At 35.4% G+C, this 21,732-nt stretch overlaps 1 protein-coding gene across 1 annotated transcript in view; it reads right to left on the bottom strand.

The window, feature by feature from the left end:
* The window catches only part of LOC145263840 (acid phosphatase type 7-like), a 38,881-nt gene that overhangs the window by 2,276 nt on the left and 14,873 nt on the right, over positions 1 to 21,732 (bottom strand). Inside the window, exons 3-10 of the mRNA XM_080120915.1 lie at positions 18,892 to 19,074; positions 17,877 to 17,902; positions 16,394 to 16,491; positions 15,499 to 15,567; positions 11,124 to 11,352; positions 6,673 to 6,801; positions 3,785 to 3,856; positions 1,078 to 1,215 (exon numbers count right to left, since the gene is read on the bottom strand). Coding sequence (XP_079977041.1) covers positions 1,078 to 1,215; positions 3,785 to 3,856; positions 6,673 to 6,801; positions 11,124 to 11,352; positions 15,499 to 15,567; positions 16,394 to 16,491; positions 17,877 to 17,902; positions 18,892 to 19,074 — 944 coding nt within the window. The remainder of the gene's footprint in view (positions 1 to 1,077; positions 1,216 to 3,784; positions 3,857 to 6,672; positions 6,802 to 11,123; positions 11,353 to 15,498; positions 15,568 to 16,393; positions 16,492 to 17,876; positions 17,903 to 18,891; positions 19,075 to 21,732) is intronic.

Raw genomic sequence — 21,732 nt, 5'->3', positions numbered from 1 at the left:
GATGCCCAGCTAGCCATTTCCAGTGCCTACTGATGCCTGGCTACCTTTTTCAGTGCTCACTGATGTCCAGCTACCTGTACCAGCGCTCACTGATGTCCAGCTAGCCGTTTCCAGTGCCCACTGACATCTGGTTACCAGTTCCAGTGCCCACTGACATCTGGCTACCAATTCCAGTGCCCACAGATGTCCAGCTATCCTTTCCAGTGCCCATTGATATCCAGGTACTCAGCGGTCACTGACGTTCAGTTACATGCTCTAGTGCTCACTGACGTCCAGCTACCCGTTTCCAGTGCTCACTGACGTCCAAATGCCTGTTTCCAATGAACACTAACATCTGGTTACCAGTTTCAGTGCCCACTGACGTCCAGCCACCAGTTCCAGCGTCAGATTCCATCTATATGACTAGGATCAAGCTGAGGCACATTACTTTATCTCATATATTCCTGATATCCATTGCCATACAGCTGACCTTTTCTCTTGGTAAAAATAAAAAACGATACTCATCATCTTTAACCGATCATTTGTGTTTGTTATCTCTCTTTGCTATTGTTGTTACTTCTTTGGCTTGTGTCAACTTTTATTAGTTGTATAGTCGATCGGCACCATCCACCTTTCATCCACCTGCAACACCTTTACACCAATATGCACAAACATATCTTCTTTTTTATTATCTATTCTACGATATGATATTCATTATCTATCCAGATTAAATAATTTCTTTCTTAATACGGCATAATCATGTTGACACACCAGTTCCCACTGGATCACCGAAGTTAAGCAATGTTGAGCCTGGTCAGTACTAAATGGGTGACCATTCGGGAAATACCAGGTGCTGTATGTGCTCTCTGCTTATCTCGGCATTGTTTCCAGTCGTCCTGGTCTTCTCCTTGCCACTGGACCCAAACAGTGTCGATTCAGAAGAGGTGTGGTTAGGGACTGCGCGACCCTTGCCTCACAATTACATGCGCAACTGCCCCTACAGGGGGTATCATTTGTCTTTAGAGACTGAACAGAGGCATGGACAAATAATTTCTTAATATGTAAAAAAAAAAAAAATTTCTAAAAAGCTTTACTTACTTTATTGTCTGATATTTGCTGTAAATGGATGTGTGTTTTATTTTGGACGTACATCATAGTGAATCCAAAGTCGTCTGAGTGGAAGGCGCTAAATGGATGATCAATGTGCCGGAAAGGATCCTGAGCTTCTTGGTTACCCTAAAAGCAAAAAAGTGAACATGTAGTTTGTGTAAAGATTAACCAGATTTAGTTTGTTATGTGAAATGGTAGCAGGAGGTGGTCATCTTAAAAGGAAGTTTTTCTTTTTTCTCTCCAAATTCTAAGTGTCTCTTTTAAAGTGAAATAAACTTTGCCATCATTAAAAGTTGAACTTGCGTCTAACTCTACCATTGTCAAGAGACAAGAAAATAAGTATACTTCAGAGTTGCCTCCCTTGTTTTCATTATATCATGATAAAAGAACTCAGCAACAAGAACAGAGAATAGAAAACTGAGGAACGCAAAATCAGAAACAAAAATTGAGACATGATAACTGAAAGACGAGAAACAAGAACTGAGAAAGTGTTGGATAAAGGAACTTGGAGATCATGCACACACAAATTCCAAGTTAGCAGAGAACAAAGAAAATAACATGTTGGACTTTGTATGCACATATTGATCTCTGATGGAACCAAGAAAATACCAGGTTTGACTTGTACACATATATTGACCTCTGATGGAACAAAGGAAGAAATTATCAATAAAAGCAAGAGGTCCGACGAACACATGAGAGAAAGAGAGACAGACAGAAACGCATGATCGTTACGTTGTTAGCTCGTCAACCCCAACATCACCTTTCAGCATCCTTATTCAATACGTCAGACAAATAAAAACAGTTTTATTATGAAACCGTCTCCATGTTTGATCGTCAAAATGTCTGGAACAAGCTAGAGTCTATGTATTTATTAGCACACATCTTTGTAGAAACACAACAAACATAATTATATATACGTGACAGCGATAAACAGATTATTCATTAGAGAGAACTGGCTATACAACAAAACGAAAAATGAGAACTGAAAAACGGGAGCTGAAAAACATCCAGTTCGTCCCATAGAAGTGAGGAGCAAGAATTAAGAAACAAGGACTGAGAAACAAGAACTGAGTGACGGGAAACGAGTACGGAAAAATAAGAAACAAGAACTGGGAAACAATCAACAAGAATTAAGAAACAAGAATTGAGAAATGAGAAACAAAAACTGAGAAACAAGAAACAAGAACTGAGAAACAACAAATGGGAAACAAGAACTTAGAAATGAGAAGCAAGAACTGAAAAACGAAAAACAAGAACTGAAAAACGAGACACAAGAAACGAGAAACAAGAACCGAGATACGAGAAACAAGAACCGAGATACGAGAAACAAGAATTGAGAGATGAGAAACAAACAAGAACTGAGATATGAGAAACAAACAAGAACTGAGATATGAGAAACAAACAAGAACTGAGATACAAGAAAGAAGAACTAAAAATCAAGAAACGAGAACTAGTAAACATGAATTGGGAAATGAGAAACAAGAATTGAGGAACGAGCACTGAAAAACGAGAACAAAGCACTGAGAAACGAGAAACAAGAACTGAGGAACTAAGAAATCAGAAACAAGAACTGAGAAACGAGAAACAAGAACTGAGAAACGAGAAACAAGAACTGAGAAACGAGAAACAAGAACTGAGAAACGAGAAACAAGAACTGAGAAACGAGAAACAAGAACTGAGAAACAAGAAACAAGAACTGAGAAACAAGAAACAAGAACTGAGAAACAAGAAACAAGAACTGAGAAACAAGAAACAAGAACTGAGAAACAAGAACTGAGAAACAAGAAACAAGAACTGAGAAACAAGAACTGGGAAACAAGAAACAAGAACTGGGAAACAAGAAACAAGAACTGAGAAACAAGAACTGAGAAACAAGAAACAAGAACTGAGAAACAAGAACTGGGAAACAAGAAACAAGAACTGGGAAACAAGAACTGAGAAACAAGAAACAAGAACTGGGAAACAAGAAACAAGAACTGAGAAACAAGAAACAAGAACTGAGAAACAAGAACTGGGAAACAAGAAACAAGAACTGGGAAACAAGAAACAAGAACTGGGAAACGAGACCTGAAAAATGAGAAAAGAGAACTGTAAAACAAATTCGAAAATGTTTGTTTGCTGCATATACCAGTTCTTGTTAGATCACCAAAGTTAAACAACATTGAGCCTAGTCAATACTAAAATGGGTGACCATTTGGAAATACCAAGTGATGTATGTGCTCTCTGCTTATCTTTGCATTGTTTCTTATCGTCCTGGATTTCTCCTTGCCTCTGGAATTAAGCAGTACTGATTCAGAAGAGGTGTGGTTGCAGATTGTGCAACCCTTGCTTCACAATTAAACGTGCAGCCACCCTTCGAAGGTGCATCCATTGTCTCTCAAGACATGATGATAAAAAGAAAAAACAGAATCCTTACTTTGATATATACGATACATGACATGAAAGTTATCTTGTATATTATTTAATACAATACATGTGAACTTCATAGAATTGACATGTGCATAATTGTACAGCTTTTAAACCAGAAAACCGACTTTTTGTTCAACCTTTTCTGACTTTTCAGTAGAAAGATGCTGAAGTGCTTACCCAATCAGAAGACGAGAAAAGCATCTGATGAGGAAAAAAAAAAAAAAAGGAATGAGAAGAAAGGGGTTAACATAAATCATTTTGAACAAACAAAATGAAGCCAACTTACTGCAGATCCAGTTATAATATGAACGGTGGCCTTGGGATTTGTATATGGTTTGAAAGCAGATCCATTTCGTACCTGGAAACAAAATGATAATCATAATTAAAAAACATTCTTAAACTGATTTTATGCAATTAATGCTACAAGGTGCCTTAAATAAGTTTGCAAACGTTTTTTTTTATGTGCACACTTTTATTGATAATACACACATGAAACTCTACTCCCCTTCATAGTAATCTCCTCTGGCTGCGATGCACTTGTACCATTCTAACAACTTCTGGAAGGCCCCAGAGAAGTCCTCTTGTATGAGCATGTCAATGACCCTTGTCACAGCCTCTTCCATCATCTCAATTGTCTCATAACGACAGCGTCTAAGGTTCTCCTTGAGCTTAGGGAATAAGTAAAAGTCAAAGTTCTCAGATGTCGGAAGCCGATCTACTTTAATAGCTTTTTTCCTCATACTGCCCGCCTTTGGAATTTTCCCCCTGCTCATTGTGTCTCAGACTATACCAACATGCTGAAATTTAAATGTAATGTGAACAAATATCTTGCTGTACAACTCCCCACTTAGGATGCTCCTGCAGATATGGCACATAATTTACAGGAAGCTCCTTAGATTTCAGTGCCTTGTTTGGGGTGAATAACAAATTTTTTTAAAAATTAAAGTTTTATTGAGACCACACATCGCTCCAAACATGGATCAGGAGATGATATTGGAAAAAATGGAAACGGCACTAAACCAATGCGGGGTAGACTGACTTCCTCCAAAGGAAAAGTTCCATGGGAGTATGAAATTCACAAGCGGTCCCCAGTCACATGTATATCCCTGTTAGAGGATATGATGACATTAGGTTCTTGCAGGGAGGTGTCAACGTCCTCCTACATACAGCATCTGGTATTTCCAAATTGGTCACCCATCTGGTACTGACCAGGCTCAATGTTGCTTAACTTTGGTGGTCTTATGAGAACCAGTGGTCAACATGATTTTGTAGATGATATTAGGTGGAGATTGGTTGGAAAATGGGAGAATCAAAAGATTCAGATCTAACAAAAACCTTAGGAAACAAGATGATACCATTAAGCAGGATGGTCTATTTAATAACTAGCTTTGGTGCTCGACGTTGCTCGGGTGTTTGGAGGTGAGTGTTGAGCAAAAAAAAAAAAAAAAAAAAGGGGGGGGGGGTTAGTAGGCAGGCAGGATCGAACTTGTGACGCAAAGGCGGAAAACAAAGTGAAAGAAAATCTGATGTCTTACTTCAACTCCATGACATGACCCAAAGTTCAGAACATTGAAATTAGTAAAGTCATTCCAACCGATATGATGACTTACGAAAATGGCGATGAAAAAAAAAAACGACCCTCCTTGTAGAAAACTGCCCAGTTGAGGTTGAAGGAATTAATATTTTTAGCCAATCTTTTGATAGTTGTCGTCCAAAGGGTCGAACTTCAAAATAATACCAATCTCGTGAAAATCCGTCGTCTCTGTTGAGAGTTTTAGGCAGACATACATTTAAACAAACAGGTGAGATTTATATTATACATTTAAGTGTAAAACAGTCCAACATATATAACATGAATTGGAATAAATACATAGAAGACATTGCCAAGTCTGCTACAAAGAAGCTGGAATCTCTATCATTCTAGACAACTTCTTATACCTGCCAGTATCTTATATCTCTACAAAATTACCATTCGTCCAAGCATGGAGAATTGTTGTCACATTTAGACGGGTGCTTAAACTGCTAGCCTCTCTCTCTATGTCCAAAAAAGAACCTCTAACTTAATAGGTCACCTAATAGTCTACCAAGGTCCAGCCTCTGTCCCATCGTCCCTGTGCTTGATTTATAAGTACTTCCATGGAATGTCCTATGGCGAACTTGCTACAAAAGTGCCCTTCCCCTCCTCAACATAAATACTCCTGACCAACCTGTCAAACAGCAAAATCACACCCATTCGCTTTAAAAATCCTCCATATTCTGGAAAGCTTTCAACTTTTATATTCTTTTCAAAACTGCTTGCTTGTGTATGGTACAATCATGTTGACACTGGTTCTCACCAAAGTTTTTTTATTTATTTTTTTTTTTTAACAAAGGAATCACCACTTATCAAGGCCAAGAGGCCACTCGAGGATAAGGGTGTTAAATAGTGTACAGTAGACAATTGGACAATAAAGTAATCGTTAGTAAAGGAAATTCGGTAAATTTGTTAACTTATTTGGAACAGCTCATCAAAAACTTGTTTACGTTAGACTTGAAGAGAACCATATTGTAGTCAGCTGGAAAGCAGGAAAACGGAAGACAATTCCATAGGCGTGCAGTTCTAAGAAAGAAGCTTTGTTCATGGAATCTACGTTTAGGTTTAGACACAGATAAAGGTTGAGGGAAATTTAAGCAACGATGAGCCTGGCCAGTACCGGATGGGTGACCATTTGGGAAGGCTAGGTGTTGTATGTACCACGATGAGTCATAGAAATTTCCAGGTTGGTATCTGGTGGTGCGTTTAACTCACAAAGGAAGATACACCCTCGAATCAAGATGGAAAGCAATGAGAAACTACCGTCTTTATTAGTCTTCCCGAGATTACCATGGCTCTACAATTTGGAGAGCCGTGGTCGCCAACGTTGTTAAAACAGTAAGGAGACTGCATGAATAGATGCTTTATATAAAATTCCCTCTTTGCTCCTCGTTTCCTCGACTGTACCAACATACAGAAATTTAAATACAATGTGAACAAACATCTCACTGCACAACTCCCCACTTAGAATGCTCTTATGAATCTGGCCCTTTAATTCTTAGTAGCTCCGTATGTGTCAGTTTCAGTAGGCCTTGTTTGGAGGGAATATTGAGTAAAAAATAAATTAAAATATTTTTTTTTTAAAAGTAAAAGTTCCTTACCGTCAGATCGTAAAGGGGAAGCATTCTTTCATAGGAATGTTCATGTCCAGCAAAATAAATATCCACGCCGTAGGCACAAAACAAATCTTCAATTCCTTTTTCTGGTTCCAAGTTACCACCAACCCTCACCTACAAAGAAGAAATGGCAATTAAACAAACGAAACAGCTTAAGAAAATATAACAATAAAATCGTTTTAATCAAAATAATACAAGGGGGTTCAAATGCAGCTGATTGCTTATGTCAAGTCGGTTGGCCAGTTCGCGCAAACTGCCACATAAGTGGCAACGACAACAGCAACCCGATACAGCCTAAAGATAAGTAAAATTATATGGGCATCAGTAAAACCCCTATATAATCTGGTTACTATGGTTACCATGCAGATCATTCTATGTTTTGAAGATGTTAACCGTCTTGCCAGAGGTTCAATAATTTTTTATACTCCTATAAATTTTTTTTTTTGTGTATTGATATATTAAAAACCCTTTTTTCTATTTATTCAAAAAGAAAATACAACTTTGTTATATATTAGTCGTGGAATTGCATTCATCTGCAAAAGATCTAGCTAATTTGCATATTCTTTTAAACATTCATTTTAATTAATGCCCTATTAGTTTTTCTGGTTTTCTTATGGGATGATCATCTTTATTTAACTATTACGTGTAATTATATTTATGCAAATATTCTACATGATTTATACTTGCGTAATATTTGTGTAAAAAGGTTATAGTAAACACAAACCTCTTTCTATATATATTTATGTACGCGTACATATATTTTTGTTTAAAAAATTTTGCTTACCAAACTCCTCTGTCAGTTTTTGGTCTACAGACATGAAACTTAATATATAGGATATTCGAACACATACAAAACTTTATATTTAGGTTTTAGCCAAGGAAAATTGGTGCAAAAGTGTGAAAATTAAAGAAATGGAATTTGCCAGATGAAGGCCAAACAACGGCATTACGAATATACATATGTAACGTAATAGCTATTGGTTCGGGTTTTTATTTTTAACCGTGCAGCAAACATGTCTTTATAGCTCAGGCATTAATGTTAAAAGAAAAAGTAAATCATAAGTTAAACATTTTGTTTTTGATTCTTGGTGGTGGCGCACAAGTCATTTTTTAAAAACTTTTTAAAATTATATATTGGGTCCAATATAATATAATATAATAATAAATATGAAATTTGCATTAATTAAAATATCATATCTGTGGATTTTATAACCGGGCAATGCTGGGTGACCTGCTAGTGATTTATATGATTAAAGAAAGGCTAATATAATTAAATAAATAAAGTAAAATCTGTTTTAGTAGATGATGCATGGAAACAATCAAACATAAAAGACAACAAGATCCATAGTTCATTATATTTCATTCATCATTTCCAATCCTTTCATAATATTCTTCATCATTCAACTGACAATCTATCACGTAAAACCTTTTTTTTTTATACTAACGAGTTCGAAAACCACTCGAGGATTAATGAGATTACCAATTGGTGATGAACAACACAATAAAAAAGATTGGAAACAATGTATTAAATTGTCAGAATTTTATTTTTCAAATGGCTGGTCAACATTGGACTTGAAAGCAATCATGTTGTAGTCAGCTGGGAAGCAGCCTCATGATATCGTATTCCACAGACAGGTGTATAGTTGTACCCATTTACACGCACAATTTGTCGCAAGGAAACAAACGACAAGGAAAGAATTTGACTCACTTTTTTTTTTAAGAGAAACAGACATTTATTTTCACGTACTTCCCAGAATATAGAAAGTTCCAGGAAGCAAATGCTATTCATGAAAGATTTTTGTTAGCTTTGTACAGGTTGTAGTAAGTAGGGAAACATTGGTTCAGTAATGTGTTCCGTAGGTGGGAAGTTCCTCGAAGGAAACACTGTCCATGGAAGTTCTGTTTGATTTTAGGTACACAAAGGTAAAATTATTTGCTTAATATTGGTAGGAAGATGATTTCTTTTCGGAATTGCGTGAGACCAAAATGTGAATCTGAGTTGAGAACCCAATATGGAAATTAGGATAGAGTGAGGAAAAAACTAGCAGCGAACCTTCTGTGAGAAAGGAGCTGCAGGTGTTAGATATCGACCAGGCAACGCCGCAAGGTGTGCTGGTCGACGATTATTATGATTATTCAGGCCAAAAAGTTTTGTCAGCTAAAATGTGTTTTAGAATAATATTTAACAGACATTTATTTACAGGTACTTTCCAGAATAACGCCTTGTCTCTTCTTCAAAAGTCTTCTCACACACTTGTGTGCTTAACAAAACCCTGCTGTGTTGAACATGTGGTACTCCGACCCTGAACAGCCATGTTTAGCATGCATCTTTTCCTGTCGCTTTCGGGCCACTTGTGTAACACGTCTGTCCTCTCTAATGTGATCATTGGTTTGCACATACATTCTTCTTTTGATAATTTTTACTTTCCTTCTTCACTGTGACGTCACCTCATATACAGCTCGGTCCTTCACATAGAGCTGCTGCTGCTGCTGCTGCCACACGCATGTTCACGTTCTGTTACACAGGTACTTCTTGGAAAGGAATTTTGTTCATGGTAGTTCTGTTTAGTTTTAGGTACATAGAGGTAGAAAGGAAAATTGTTGTGGTTGTAGCTAGATGAGTTCTTACTATGAATGTTTTACATGGGGGTGGGGTCATGGATTAGAGCTCAGTTGTTTAATAAGTTTGGGTTCATATCCAATATCTTTTCCAAAAGTGAAAATCGTTATCTCGGAATTTTTATTGCTTTCTCCCATACTTTGATTTGTATTGCCAAGCGATGCTCTATAATTGCCAAGCGATGCTCTATAATTGGGAAAAAACAGAAAACATTGATAAGTGAGGACTATTCGATTTATTATTGGAGTTTGTACCCTGGCACTTATATCGTTATGTAAAATCTCTCATGTACTTTTTTGTTGCTCTACGAGGGGTGTGCAATAAGTAATGCCCCTGACCCATTTCCAGTTGTCTGATCTAGCGGAAATTATGCATGTGCAATGATTTATATCTCTACGGGTTATGTGGCAAATTACAGCTCTGAACTAATTGTGGTTTCTGTTTTACAGGTGTTTGAACTGAGTCTGGTGTGAAATGGAGCCTGTTGAATGTCGAGCAGTGATCCGGTTTTTGTATTTGAAAGGACGCATGCCACAGGAGATTTTTGATGAAATGAAAGAAACTTATGGTGATAATGCCCCATCGTATGACCTTGTAAAACGCTGGCATTGTGAATTCAAACATGGCCGAAAATCTGTCGAAACAGCTCCCAGACCTGGTCGCCCCCCCACCCTTCTTCTGTCATTGATGAGGCATCTGTCCGTCAAGTTGAGGCTGCCATTTTAGAAGATCAGCGCATTACTATTCGCCAAATAGCCCAAGATGTCAAGATTAGTACAGGGTCTGTGGAAACTATCATTCATGACCATTTGCATATGCATAAAGTGTCTGCCAGAAAGATTCCCAAGTTGCTCACACCAATCCAGAAGTGAGAACGTGTCGAGTGCTAGAGGATGAATTTGGAGATGTGCCAAGAAGATGAGTCAAAGTTTTTCAAAAGACTGATTACACAGGATGAAACCTGGGTTCATTACTATGATCCAGAGACCAAAGCCCAATCAATGCAGTGGAAGCACTTGGACTCACCACCTCCAAAGAAGGCAAGGGTGCAGCCCTCCGCTGGCAAGGTCATGCTCAGTCTTCTGGGACCAGGACAGAGTAGTGATGACAAATTTCCTGGCAAAGGGTACCACAATTACAAGAGCCTATTATGCTTCAGTTTTGAGGAAATTAAGGGAAGCTATCAAAATCAAGAGGTAGGGCAAGATCAGCAAAGGTACCCTCCTCCTGCAGGACAACGCTCCGGTCCACAACTCGCATGTCGCCAGATCAGAAACACAGGCGTGTGGTTATGAAATCCACCCCCATCCTCCCTACTCTTGCACCCTCTAACTTTCACCTCTTCCCAGCCATGAAGTTGTTTTTGAAAGGAAAGCGTTTCCCAGATGATGCAGCCTTGATTTCTGAAGTCACGTTGTGGTTGGAGGACCAACCTGGGGTGTTCTATAAAAACGGTCTCCAGAGCTGCATCAAACGATGGGAGAAATGCATAACTCTGGGTGGTTCCTATGTAGAGAAAGACTAATAACTGTGCCAAGTTTTGTTGCTCTGCTACTATGGGAAGTGGGTCAGGGGCATTACTTATTGCACGACTCTCGTATGAGTTCATCGGTCCAACAGCCAATGTGCGCTTATGTGATCGAATTTGTTATTATTTCATGTTTGTCTAGAATTGTAACTCAGTCGAATATGAAAATTCTGATAGAGTCGAGAAATGTCTCTTTTGTGAGAAACTTGTTCTGAGATGGTTTTTGAAAAATGATGTCATTACCCCCCCCCCAAAAAAAAAACACACACAGAGGACGAGAGTACTTACGGGATTCCTTTTATTGAAGCAGATCGGTTCATCGTCTGAATTCGTACAATACATGGGTTTGTGTGCTAAGGCGATGATCCACGGTCGTACGGCTCTGTTCTCCGGAAGATTGGCTTTCTCCAAGTCATTTTTGATCCAGTTGTACATTTTGTCGATGTAATGATAATCGACGTAAAAGTAATAAACCTCAGATGAGAAACTTATCACATGCATTGGGCCGATATCATAGCTGGCAAAAGAATAAAAAAGACAATAAAATAATACAAATGATAAAAATCGCACAATCTCAAGTCATCATTACACAGGGTGTTCCAGAAGTCTTGGACAAATTTTAAAACTTTATAGCTATAACAACTATCAACAATTTTCACTAATATCTATCTCCGCCTAAATCTAGACGCAAATTCCATGAACAAAGTTTCTTTCCTAGAATGGCTTGCCTGTGGAATTCTGTTCTGCTTACCTACTTTCCAGCTAACTACAACAGTCATCTTCAAGTTGAATCTAAATAAGGTAATGTTCATCCGCCTGCTTAAATAATCAAATTTTAACCGATTTCCATTATTAACGATCACTACACTGTTGTCTAAGTGACAACCATACACTCAATGACGCTTATCCTCGAGTGGCTTTCAGGTCTTAATAAATGGTGACTCCCTTGTCAAAAAGAAAAAACAAAATATGTTAAAAAGTATCAAAAACTAATCAATTCGATTTTGTTTTAATAGACTAATATATATATATATTTAATATATTGCTTCATCTGATTAAAACAATTCTAATGTAATTTTTTAAAAAAACTTAAACATTAAGGGTAAACATATAAATTTATAAAAGCATTTATGGGGTCTATCTGATGTAATATTTATGAGGATTTTACCTATTTATTCCTATTATAAAGGGTGTTCCAGAAGTCTTGGACAAATTTTAAAACTTTATATCTACTTAACTTGGATTTATTTTATGTAATATACATTTATTTTATGTAATGTACATTCTGTTGCACTTTTAAAAAAAAAAATCATTGAAAATTTTATATCTATATCATTAATTGCTAGATGAAAGATGTTTTTAAATTGCAACAAAATGTACATTACATAAAATAAATCCAAGGTAATTTTTTGATTCAATTTAAATTAAATTTTTATACCTTACTTTGTAAAATTTATAAAAGTGCACTTTGAAGATAAATAAATTTCAAATTGAATCTTGTACCTTTATTTTTAAAGCCTATAGTAAAAAAAACATTTTGTTTAACAATTTTCATGCCTTGGATTAAATGCTTTTCTAACTTGTATCTTATCTTTTTAAGATTATATTTTAAAACTCTCCTTCTCTCTATTTCAGTTTGTATTTCTCCTCACACCACAACTCATTTTTGCAACCCCTTCTTTGTATTATTACAGGTCTGAATATCCTCTCTGTTTCAGTTTGTATTTCTCCTCACACCACAACTCATTTTTTGCAACTCCCTCTTTGTAATACAGGTCTGAATAATGAGAAAATCTGAATTTTCTTTTAACAAAAACTTTAAAATAACTTTTTTAGATTAAATTTTTTTAAACTTCTTTCAGAATAGAAAATCTTTAAAATTTAATAAGGAACATATTTCATACAGGTTTCATTAACAAATATTCAGCACATAACGAGAAAAATAGAGATGAAAATTTCAAAAGGACTGTATAACTGGTTACGATCAATAGTAGTCCTCACCAGCGAAAGTCTTTGTTATTGTTATTCTATTATTTATTAAAAACATTTTGTGTCCTGCTCTTTCGTACGAGGACTAATATATATATATATATATATATATATATATATATATTAAACTTTAATATTAATGATATATATATATTCAATTTTAATATTAATGAGATATATATATATATATATATATATATATATTTTTTATTCCAGGTTGAAAGATATACAAAAATTAAGAATAATTGAATTTCAACAATGTTCATTAATAGTGCTCAATCGAAGAGAGCAAATTATAGTTTCTATTTTTCTTTATGTAAGTACAATCATATCTTGATACGATGTGCAGACCGTTTCAATCATAATTGATCTCATCAGGTAAGAAGATTTAAAAATTAAAAAGGTTGAAAATCATTTTTAATTTTAAAGGAGAGAAAATATACTTTGCCATGACTGGCATGAAGCAAGGTTAATGTTCTAATGGACTTAAATTTAATTATAAAAATCAAATTTCTGTTGAGGAAGGCGGTGGGGGTGGGGTAAAATGATACTTTTGGGGGAAGATTAGAAAGAGTTATAAGGGAAAGGATGACACAAAGATATAGAGGGTGGTATAAATTGAAAACTAAATTTATGAAGTTCAACTTTAATATTAATGATTATATATATATATATATATATATTATATATATATATATCAGCATGATTAATAGTTTTTGGAAATATTTAATGTTCAAATGTGTTCACGACTTGTGGAACACCCGGTATTCTGTTTTGCATCAGTTTTAGATACAGCATAATCACATTGACACACCAGCTCCCATAAGATTACTAAAGTTAAGCAATGTTGAGCCTGGTCATAACTAAAGTGGATGACCAATTTGGGAATTCCAGGCGCTGTATGTAATAGGACGTTGAAACCTCTCCGCATGAGTTGCAAAAACCTAACATCATCATCTCTCCTAACGGGGATATACATGCGATTAGGGACCACTTGTGAACTTTATACTCCCATAGGGTTAGTGTCGATTCCATACATTGATAACTTTTAGAAATTAAGTTCCAAAGTAGAAACACCATGAAAATAGCTAAAAAAAAAAAAATGGTAAGTAAGGCTTTATTATCATAGGAAGTATTATTCTGATGGACATTATCATTTGCCATTATAACATCATGAAAAATCCAAGATGGCGACCAGGAAACCCAAGATGGCGACTGGGAAATCCAAAATGGCCATCATGAAACGATTCAAAGAAATTAACAAAATATGACTTGTAGCATATCAAATTAAAGAAAATTTTGTACAGATCAAAATTATTTCAAGAACATTAAACTAATCAGCATAATTAAGTTTTATTTTAACGGCTTTAAGTAGAAGCATCATAAACACAGTTAAAAAAATGGGAGGTAAGGTGTTATCATTATGCGAAATATTATTCTGATGGACATTATCATTTATCATCATTACACCGTGAAAAATCCAAGATGGCAACTAGGAAATTAAAGATGGCTACCACGACAAAATTCAAAGAAATTATTAACAAAATATGGCTTGTAGCATATCCAATGAAAGGAAATTTTGTACAGATTACAATTATAATGCTTTCAAGTAGATTAAACTAGTTTAATTAAATTTCATTTTAACGGCTTCAAGTTACTGTGACAATTATCGAGTTTCTACCACTATTTTGTATAATTTTTTTATTTTTAAGTCATTGTCAAGACTTCAAGCAACATTATGGCCATTTTTTCTTGTTCTCATGTAACACTCAACACTACTTGTTTTCTAAACAGAATAAACATTTACAACACCAAAAATTTATCAAGGTAGGTACAAGAGTAACTTGCCTTTGGTAACATTTATTTGTTATATATTTGTTTTTTGACCACATTTTCATACCTCTGTGGATTGTAAGACAAACCCAATAAAAGTTATTCTTTTACTTAACTCGATAAGTGGTTCATGCGTTTTAAATCATTTAAAAGCGTGGTCATTGTCGGTTATTCTTCAAAAAATTTATTTTTTAAAAATATTCTTTTCCTTTCCATAATTAAAAATTTGTTTTCTAAACAATAAGAAAAAAAATGAATACTTTATATTAGTTGACGAACGATTTTTTAACAGATTTTTTTGTGCGCGTCTCGGCACACAAAAATTCTCATGTTTATATGCGGTTGTCACGACTTCTATCGATTCGTGCATAAAAAGTTTTTGTCCAATTCTTTTCAAATTTTAAGACAAAAGGGATTAATATATTCGCTATCAAATAGCGTTTGAACACAGTTTCTATCTTTACTCATCTTTGTATTTGGTTATTATTTAGAAAACATAAATTTTTAAAGGCACTACTACAGTTTATTGCCGAAAATGGAGACGCCATTTTTTTTTCGGGCACCTGTTCATTTTATGCTTTGAGAGTCAACAGTGAGAGTCTGGCCACCCTTGAAGGGCCCACCACTAGGCAGAGTTACAAGTGTAGCCACTGAGACTTAGTGCCCAAGTAGTACATTTAAGGCCAAGTTGGGTTACATTAATAGTCCCGTAACCAGGGCTCTTTTGTTTAACACTGAAGGGTCAAAGTTTGGGTTACATTTGTTTTTGTCGTAAAGTTAATAATGAAAAAAAAAAAAAAATGGGTTCAGTAAAGAAATAAGAGTAGACATAACAGCATACCTGTAGTACATATTTTCTCCATCTCCATTCTTTGGCATAGAGAATCTGCTTTTGTAGTTTGAAAAATTACTGAAAAGAAAAAAAAAAACACATTTGAAATAAGCAGATTTTATTTTAAATGAATAAATGCTAAAGTTGGGTCCATTTCTTCTACTAATGACCAAGTGAAAACACCCTATTTCAACTTCACATAATAGACTCACCATTATTTTATATACTGTTTATATGCAATATTATTATTTTATATACAGTTTATCTATGTGCAAAACTGCCTAAAAAAAGCCAAATTTTGCAAATTTGGTTGTTGTTTTTTTTTAGGCAGTTTTGTCTTTTAAAAAAGGCCAGTCTGGCAACCCTGGACTTCTTTCATTCCTTAGTCCATATGTTATGCTTTGAAAAAGGCCAAATACAATTTTTGAAAGCCAAAATTTGATTTCAAAATGGCCAACCTGGCAGGCATAGACACTTAGTCTGTATGTTATGCTTTGAAAAAGTTTAAATACAATTTTTCAAGGCCAAACTGCCTAGAAATGGCCAAATTAGTTAAATCTGGCCTTACAAAGGCCGATCTGGAAACCCTGGATTTCCTTTGTTAGGGCCATACATTACACTGAAGACCAGACTTTAAAAAAAAAAAAAGAAAGAAAAAAGCCAAATTCATGAAATTTGGCTTTAAAAAGGCCAATCAATTTGGCTTTAATAAGGCCAATCTGGCAACCCTGGAAAAATGTCAGCTTTATCAAAACATTCGCTGATTAAATATAATTTCTCATTCCTTGGAAAATCCAGGTCCTATTCATTATTATTGTTCTTCTTCTTCTTATGTAATATCTATATTATATTTTTTTGTTTAAAATAATTCTAAAATAGGTGAGAATAAACCATTGAAACTTACTAATTAAATTCGTGGTTACCCGGGGACACCATGTAAGGAACATAAGCTGCAATTGGCTCGATCTGACGCATAAATTCATCCCCCATCCGAGCGTTATCCTAAAAGAGAAAAAAAAAAAATTTCTTTTGACTTTAGAATCAATGCTAATTCAGAACAAAAATGAAAAATAAATAAAAGTAGTTAAACATAGTCAAGGGTAACCTGAAGGTTCCCATAGTTAGCAATTATACCAAAATCTAGGGGAGGGTGTCACTCTTTTCCCAAGAGTGCTTCATTTACATCTGGCTCTATAATGTTTATTGGCAGCCATGTAACTCTTGCGTCCCTTATTTTGTCCTTTAGTCCTCACATTCCATGAGCAATATTTCTAACAAAGGGGAGAGAATTGCTGTTTCCTGGGTGAGAATTTATTCTATTTAACACTTATTACTGACAAGATTTTGACCTTGAAGTTGTATTTTTTAGCTCCTTAAATCAAGTGGCTTCATGCCTTGTCTGGAGCGATTTCCATTAAAAAAAAAAAAAAAAGAGAGCATCTTCTTACTCGGTTTTACTTCCATTTCTTCCTAGTGTCCAAAGTTGGAAATTCTGCCATGTTTGACATAACATATGAGATTGGAACAATTTTTTTACGACTGGATGCTCTTCCCAACATCAATCCCTACAAGGGGATGCATATATTTTTTGAGACACGATCTCGCCATATTTCTCCACAGGCTGGAGCAATGTATATGGCATAATTACGTTGACACACCGGTTCTCGTCAGATCACCGAAGTTAAGCAACATTGGGCCTCATTAGTACCAGATGGGTGACCATTTGGGAATTCTAGGCGCTGTATGTGCTCTCCGCTTATCTCGGCATTTGTTTCCAGTTGTCCTGTACATACACTTTAATAGCCACTGGTATTTAACAATATCAACTCAGGAGAGGTGTGGTTGGAGATTGCACACCTCCTGCCACAAAAATTTCACACGCAGGCACCCCCACGTGGGTATCCATAGTCTGTCAAAGACTGAAGGAGCCTTGGAGCAATGTGCTTGTCCATTATCAAGAAGATGGTTATCTGCAACACTGTTCTCTAAGCCAATTGATTTTCGTTATATGCTAAAACATGCAACAAAACGACTCCATACAAGAATAACAAGACCGACAAGGAACATTTAACGTTGGATAGTTTTTATGCACAATAAAGTTTGTTTAAATTTGGATGATAAAACGGTAAGGTTTTATACAGGGTGGAATGATAAAGTTGTGGCCCTAAAGAAAACAACACTACAGCTTTATTTTAAAACTTTTATTGAAAAAATAATCAAGTCAGGTAACTTGATTATGTAGTAAAGCTGACATCTATTCAATGTAGCCACCTTCAGCCTCAATCACTATAAGCCCAGAACTGGGAGCATGCTTCAATGTAGCTGCTCCTATGTAAAAAAAAAAAAAAAAAAAAAAATTCAAATTAAAAAAAAAATATTTTACTTACAGTATCCATATTGTAGGCCAGATCACCTGAAAGAAGAAAAAAATTGAGATGTCAGAAAGAAATAATGTTGGTGAGGTTTTTTGATGAGGTTTTTGTTTTGATGACAAAATTTAAAATAGTTAAAGAAAAAGAAAAAAAAAAAAAAACTTTTGGTGCTTATGCAATTTAGCAAAGATATTTAAAAAAAAAAAAAAAAAAAGAAGATAAAGAAAAATCACTATGATGTATGTGCCCATTATGGAATGAAGTTATATAAAAGAAAAAAGCAAATAGCTCATTTTGATTAAGTAGTTTTTTTGTTTGTTTGTTTCTTTTACATAGTAAAATCAAATTTCAGTACGACCCATTTGTGACACAAAAATCTTGGCAATTTCAGCTACGAAAAGGGGAATGCAAGGGGAGATAACTCCATCTAATTCTTGAAGTTTCTCAAAACGCACATTAAGTTCTAATAATTCTATTAATAAATTTTTAAACGATTTTTTGCAAGAAAAAAAAAAGCAGAAAGACAAAAGGAAAACCTAGAATTATTAAAAACTGCAAAAATAATCTCATCAAATTTTGGCAAACTTCAAGTATTAGATGGAGTTATCTTCCCTGGCGCCCCCCACCCTCTCTCTCTTTTGATTTTCCTCTGTAAAAAAATGACCAAATTAAGCGAATTTTTTTTTTTTTTCATTCCATAATGGGCTTTTTTATAAAAATATATATAAATTCAAATTGTAATGAAATCAAACGTTACCCCCAGGACGGAACCTTTTGGTTTCTTAAAACTAACTAAAGTAAAATAATTAAAAAAATTTGCACTCTTCTCAATACTAACCATTTCTCTATACAACCTACTAATGAAGATAATCGATAAAACCGTTTTTAAATGTTAGAATGAAACTTCTTATGTCTACATTTTTACAATTATATATTAGATGAGTGAATTATGCAGAAAGGAATTCTCTGTAGCCAAATTGTTAAAGAGTAATTCACTTAGGGAGAATCTATTTGATAAAATTTAACTCACCAACATGAAGAACTGCATCAAATCTTCCTTTCTGGGCCCATTGTTGAAGACGGGGTATACAAACACCATTAATGTTACCCATGTCACCATAAACTGCCAGCCGAGGGCTCCAGTCTGAACCACTCTTCATAGCAGTGAAGAAAAATAAATCACTCCAACCTTTGGCGCCACCACAATGGTAAACTAATAACAAAAGAATTCAAGAAAATGTTATCTATATATCTATAAAAGTGATAGTGTCTGTGTGTGTGTGTGTGTGTGTGTGTGTGTGTGTGTGTGTGTGTGTGTCTATGTACATTCCCCTATGCAATAACTCTAAATTTTAAGTCTACAGACTCGAAATTTGATATACAGGGTACTGAGATTTGGGAAAATCTTTGTAATCCGGTTTCAGCCAGAAATTTGGCTGTTAAAGGGTCAAAGTTCGACAATTTGACCTTTGAGAACTCTACCAAACTCCTCCGACAATTTTGGGTCTAAACACTTGAAATTTTAGATATAAGTTCCTTGGACATGAATCTAACTTAATAACTTGATTTGAACCCAAAACAATAAATTTTAAGGGGTCATAATAGGGGTCAAAGTTAAAAAAATTGCCCACTTTTTTTTTTTTTTTTTTGCTCAACATCCACCTCCAAACAATGCTGGGCTGAAATGCTAGTATAAAAGAAATCAAGAAGCATAAAAGATTCCAAGCTGGAATAGTTCACAAGAAAAACAAAGCTAATTTCCATATACAAGGTGCCTTCAATAAGTTTCCAGACTTTTTTTGTATGGGCACTTTTATTGATAATACACACATGAAACTCTAGTCCGTCTTGAAGTAATCTACGGCTGCAATACACTTGTACCATTTCAACAACTTATGAAAAGCCTTCATGGAAGTCTTCTTGCGTGAGCACGTGAATGACCTTCGTCACAGCCTCTTTCATCTTCTCAATTGTCTCATAACGACAGCCTCTAGGGTTTTCCTTGAGCTTAGGGAATAACCAAAAGTCACAGGGAGCAAGGTCTGGACTATAGGGAGGACGAGGAACTGTCTTTATGCACTTCTTGGTCAAATAGTCTGTGACAAGGATGGAGTTGTGAACAGGTGCATTCATATAAATCTTCAACATCTTCAGTTCCTCACAAATAACTCTGTATACAGTTCCCACACTGGCATCAAACTGTCTACTTATTGTCTCCATAGACACACGATGGTCCTTATCCATGATGTTCTGACTTCCTTACCCTTCCCACACCTCTCATCATCCCTCACAGACTCCCCGTCTTCATTGAATCCCTTATGCCACTCAAAAACTGATGCTCGATTCATGCAAGATGGCCCAAAAGCAGTCTGAAGCATTCCATATGTTTCTGTGGCATTTTTTCCAAGTTTAAGTGTCCTCATATCCAGATTGCACTTTTGAAATTCATCAGCTGTCGACAATCAGGCTTTAGTAGGGTGTACTGCAATTCCTGCTGTAGCTGTTCATTTGAACCTGAAATCATAAAAATTGCTCAGTCATCTCATAAGATGTATAGCAATAACATACTGAATTTTCAAGAGTCTACGACAATTTTAAATGTCTGTATAGAAAAAGTCTGGGAACTTATTGAAGGCACCTCGTAAAGTTGTTTTTATTCTTGTTCATTCCAAACAAGGCATATAGCCACTTGAATGTAAGGGCCTACTATTTCGAACAATGTTTATAGGGAATGACATAAGGAGTTCAGCGAAATGTTGGTTCAAACTTCTCCATGTCAGTACAGTCAGGGAAGCAGGGAGGAAATTCCAAAGGCTAGGAGAGACAACCAAAGCAGCAAAACTGAAGCTGTCTGCCAGGACACTATATATACAAATGTAGGCAAATATGGGCATATTTTACTGGTTTGAAAATATAGGTTTTTTTTTACAAATTGTCATAAAATTTTAACCATAGAATAGTATTATAATCTTTAAAAAAGCCTGCAAATTTTCATGTACTTTATATATAATTATTTACTATAATCTATCAATCTATATATCTATAAAAGTGAAAGTGTCTGTCTGTGTGTGTTTCTGTCTGTGTACATTTCCCTACACAATAACTGTCAATTTTCAGTCTACAGACTCGAAATTTGATATACAGGGTACAGAAATTTGGCTGTTAAGGGGTCAAAGTTCGACGATTTGACCTTTGAGAATGCTAACAAACTCCTCCGACAATTTTAGGTCTAAACACTTGAAATTTTAGATATAGGTTTCTTGGACATGGATATAACTTAATAACTTGATTTGAGTCCCAAAAAATAAATGTTATGGGGTCATAATAGGGGTCAAAGTTTAAAAAAATTGACCTCTGTGGTCTCTACCAAATTACTCAGACAATTTCTGGTCTAAACATTTGAAATTTTACATAAAAGATATTCAGAGATAGGGCAAGCTTTTTAATCGGTTTGGGTCGAAAATTTGAGCTACCAATATATAAATGTATATATGTATGTTTGCATGTCTGCCTAAAACCTTCGACAGAGGTGATGGATTTTCACAAGAACAGTATTGTTTAGAAGCTCGACCCTTCAGACGACAAATACCGAAAAATTGGCTAAAAACATTAATTTCTTCACCCTGAACTGGGCACTTTTCTACAGGGAGGGGGTCGCTTTTTTCGCCAATATTTTCGAAAGTTATCCCCTCTTTTCGATTGTCTAGACTTAATTTAAACCTACGTCACTTCCGGTTTGGCGGTGGTCGTAACCGCAAAGAAGTCACTTTTTTCCTCCCCCCCATTCTTTTCCTCCTTCGCGGTACGGGTTCAAGCCTGCCTTCTTACTACCACTTTATTTTTATTTATTTTTTTTTTGCTCAACACACAC

This window comes from Euprymna scolopes, chromosome 39 (genome assembly GCF_053919585.1).
Source record: "Euprymna scolopes isolate OS-2025 chromosome 39, ASM5391958v1, whole genome shotgun sequence".
Lineage (NCBI taxonomy): Eukaryota > Metazoa > Mollusca > Cephalopoda > Sepiida > Sepiolidae > Euprymna > Euprymna scolopes.
This window is presented reverse-complemented; position numbering and strand designations above follow the sequence as displayed.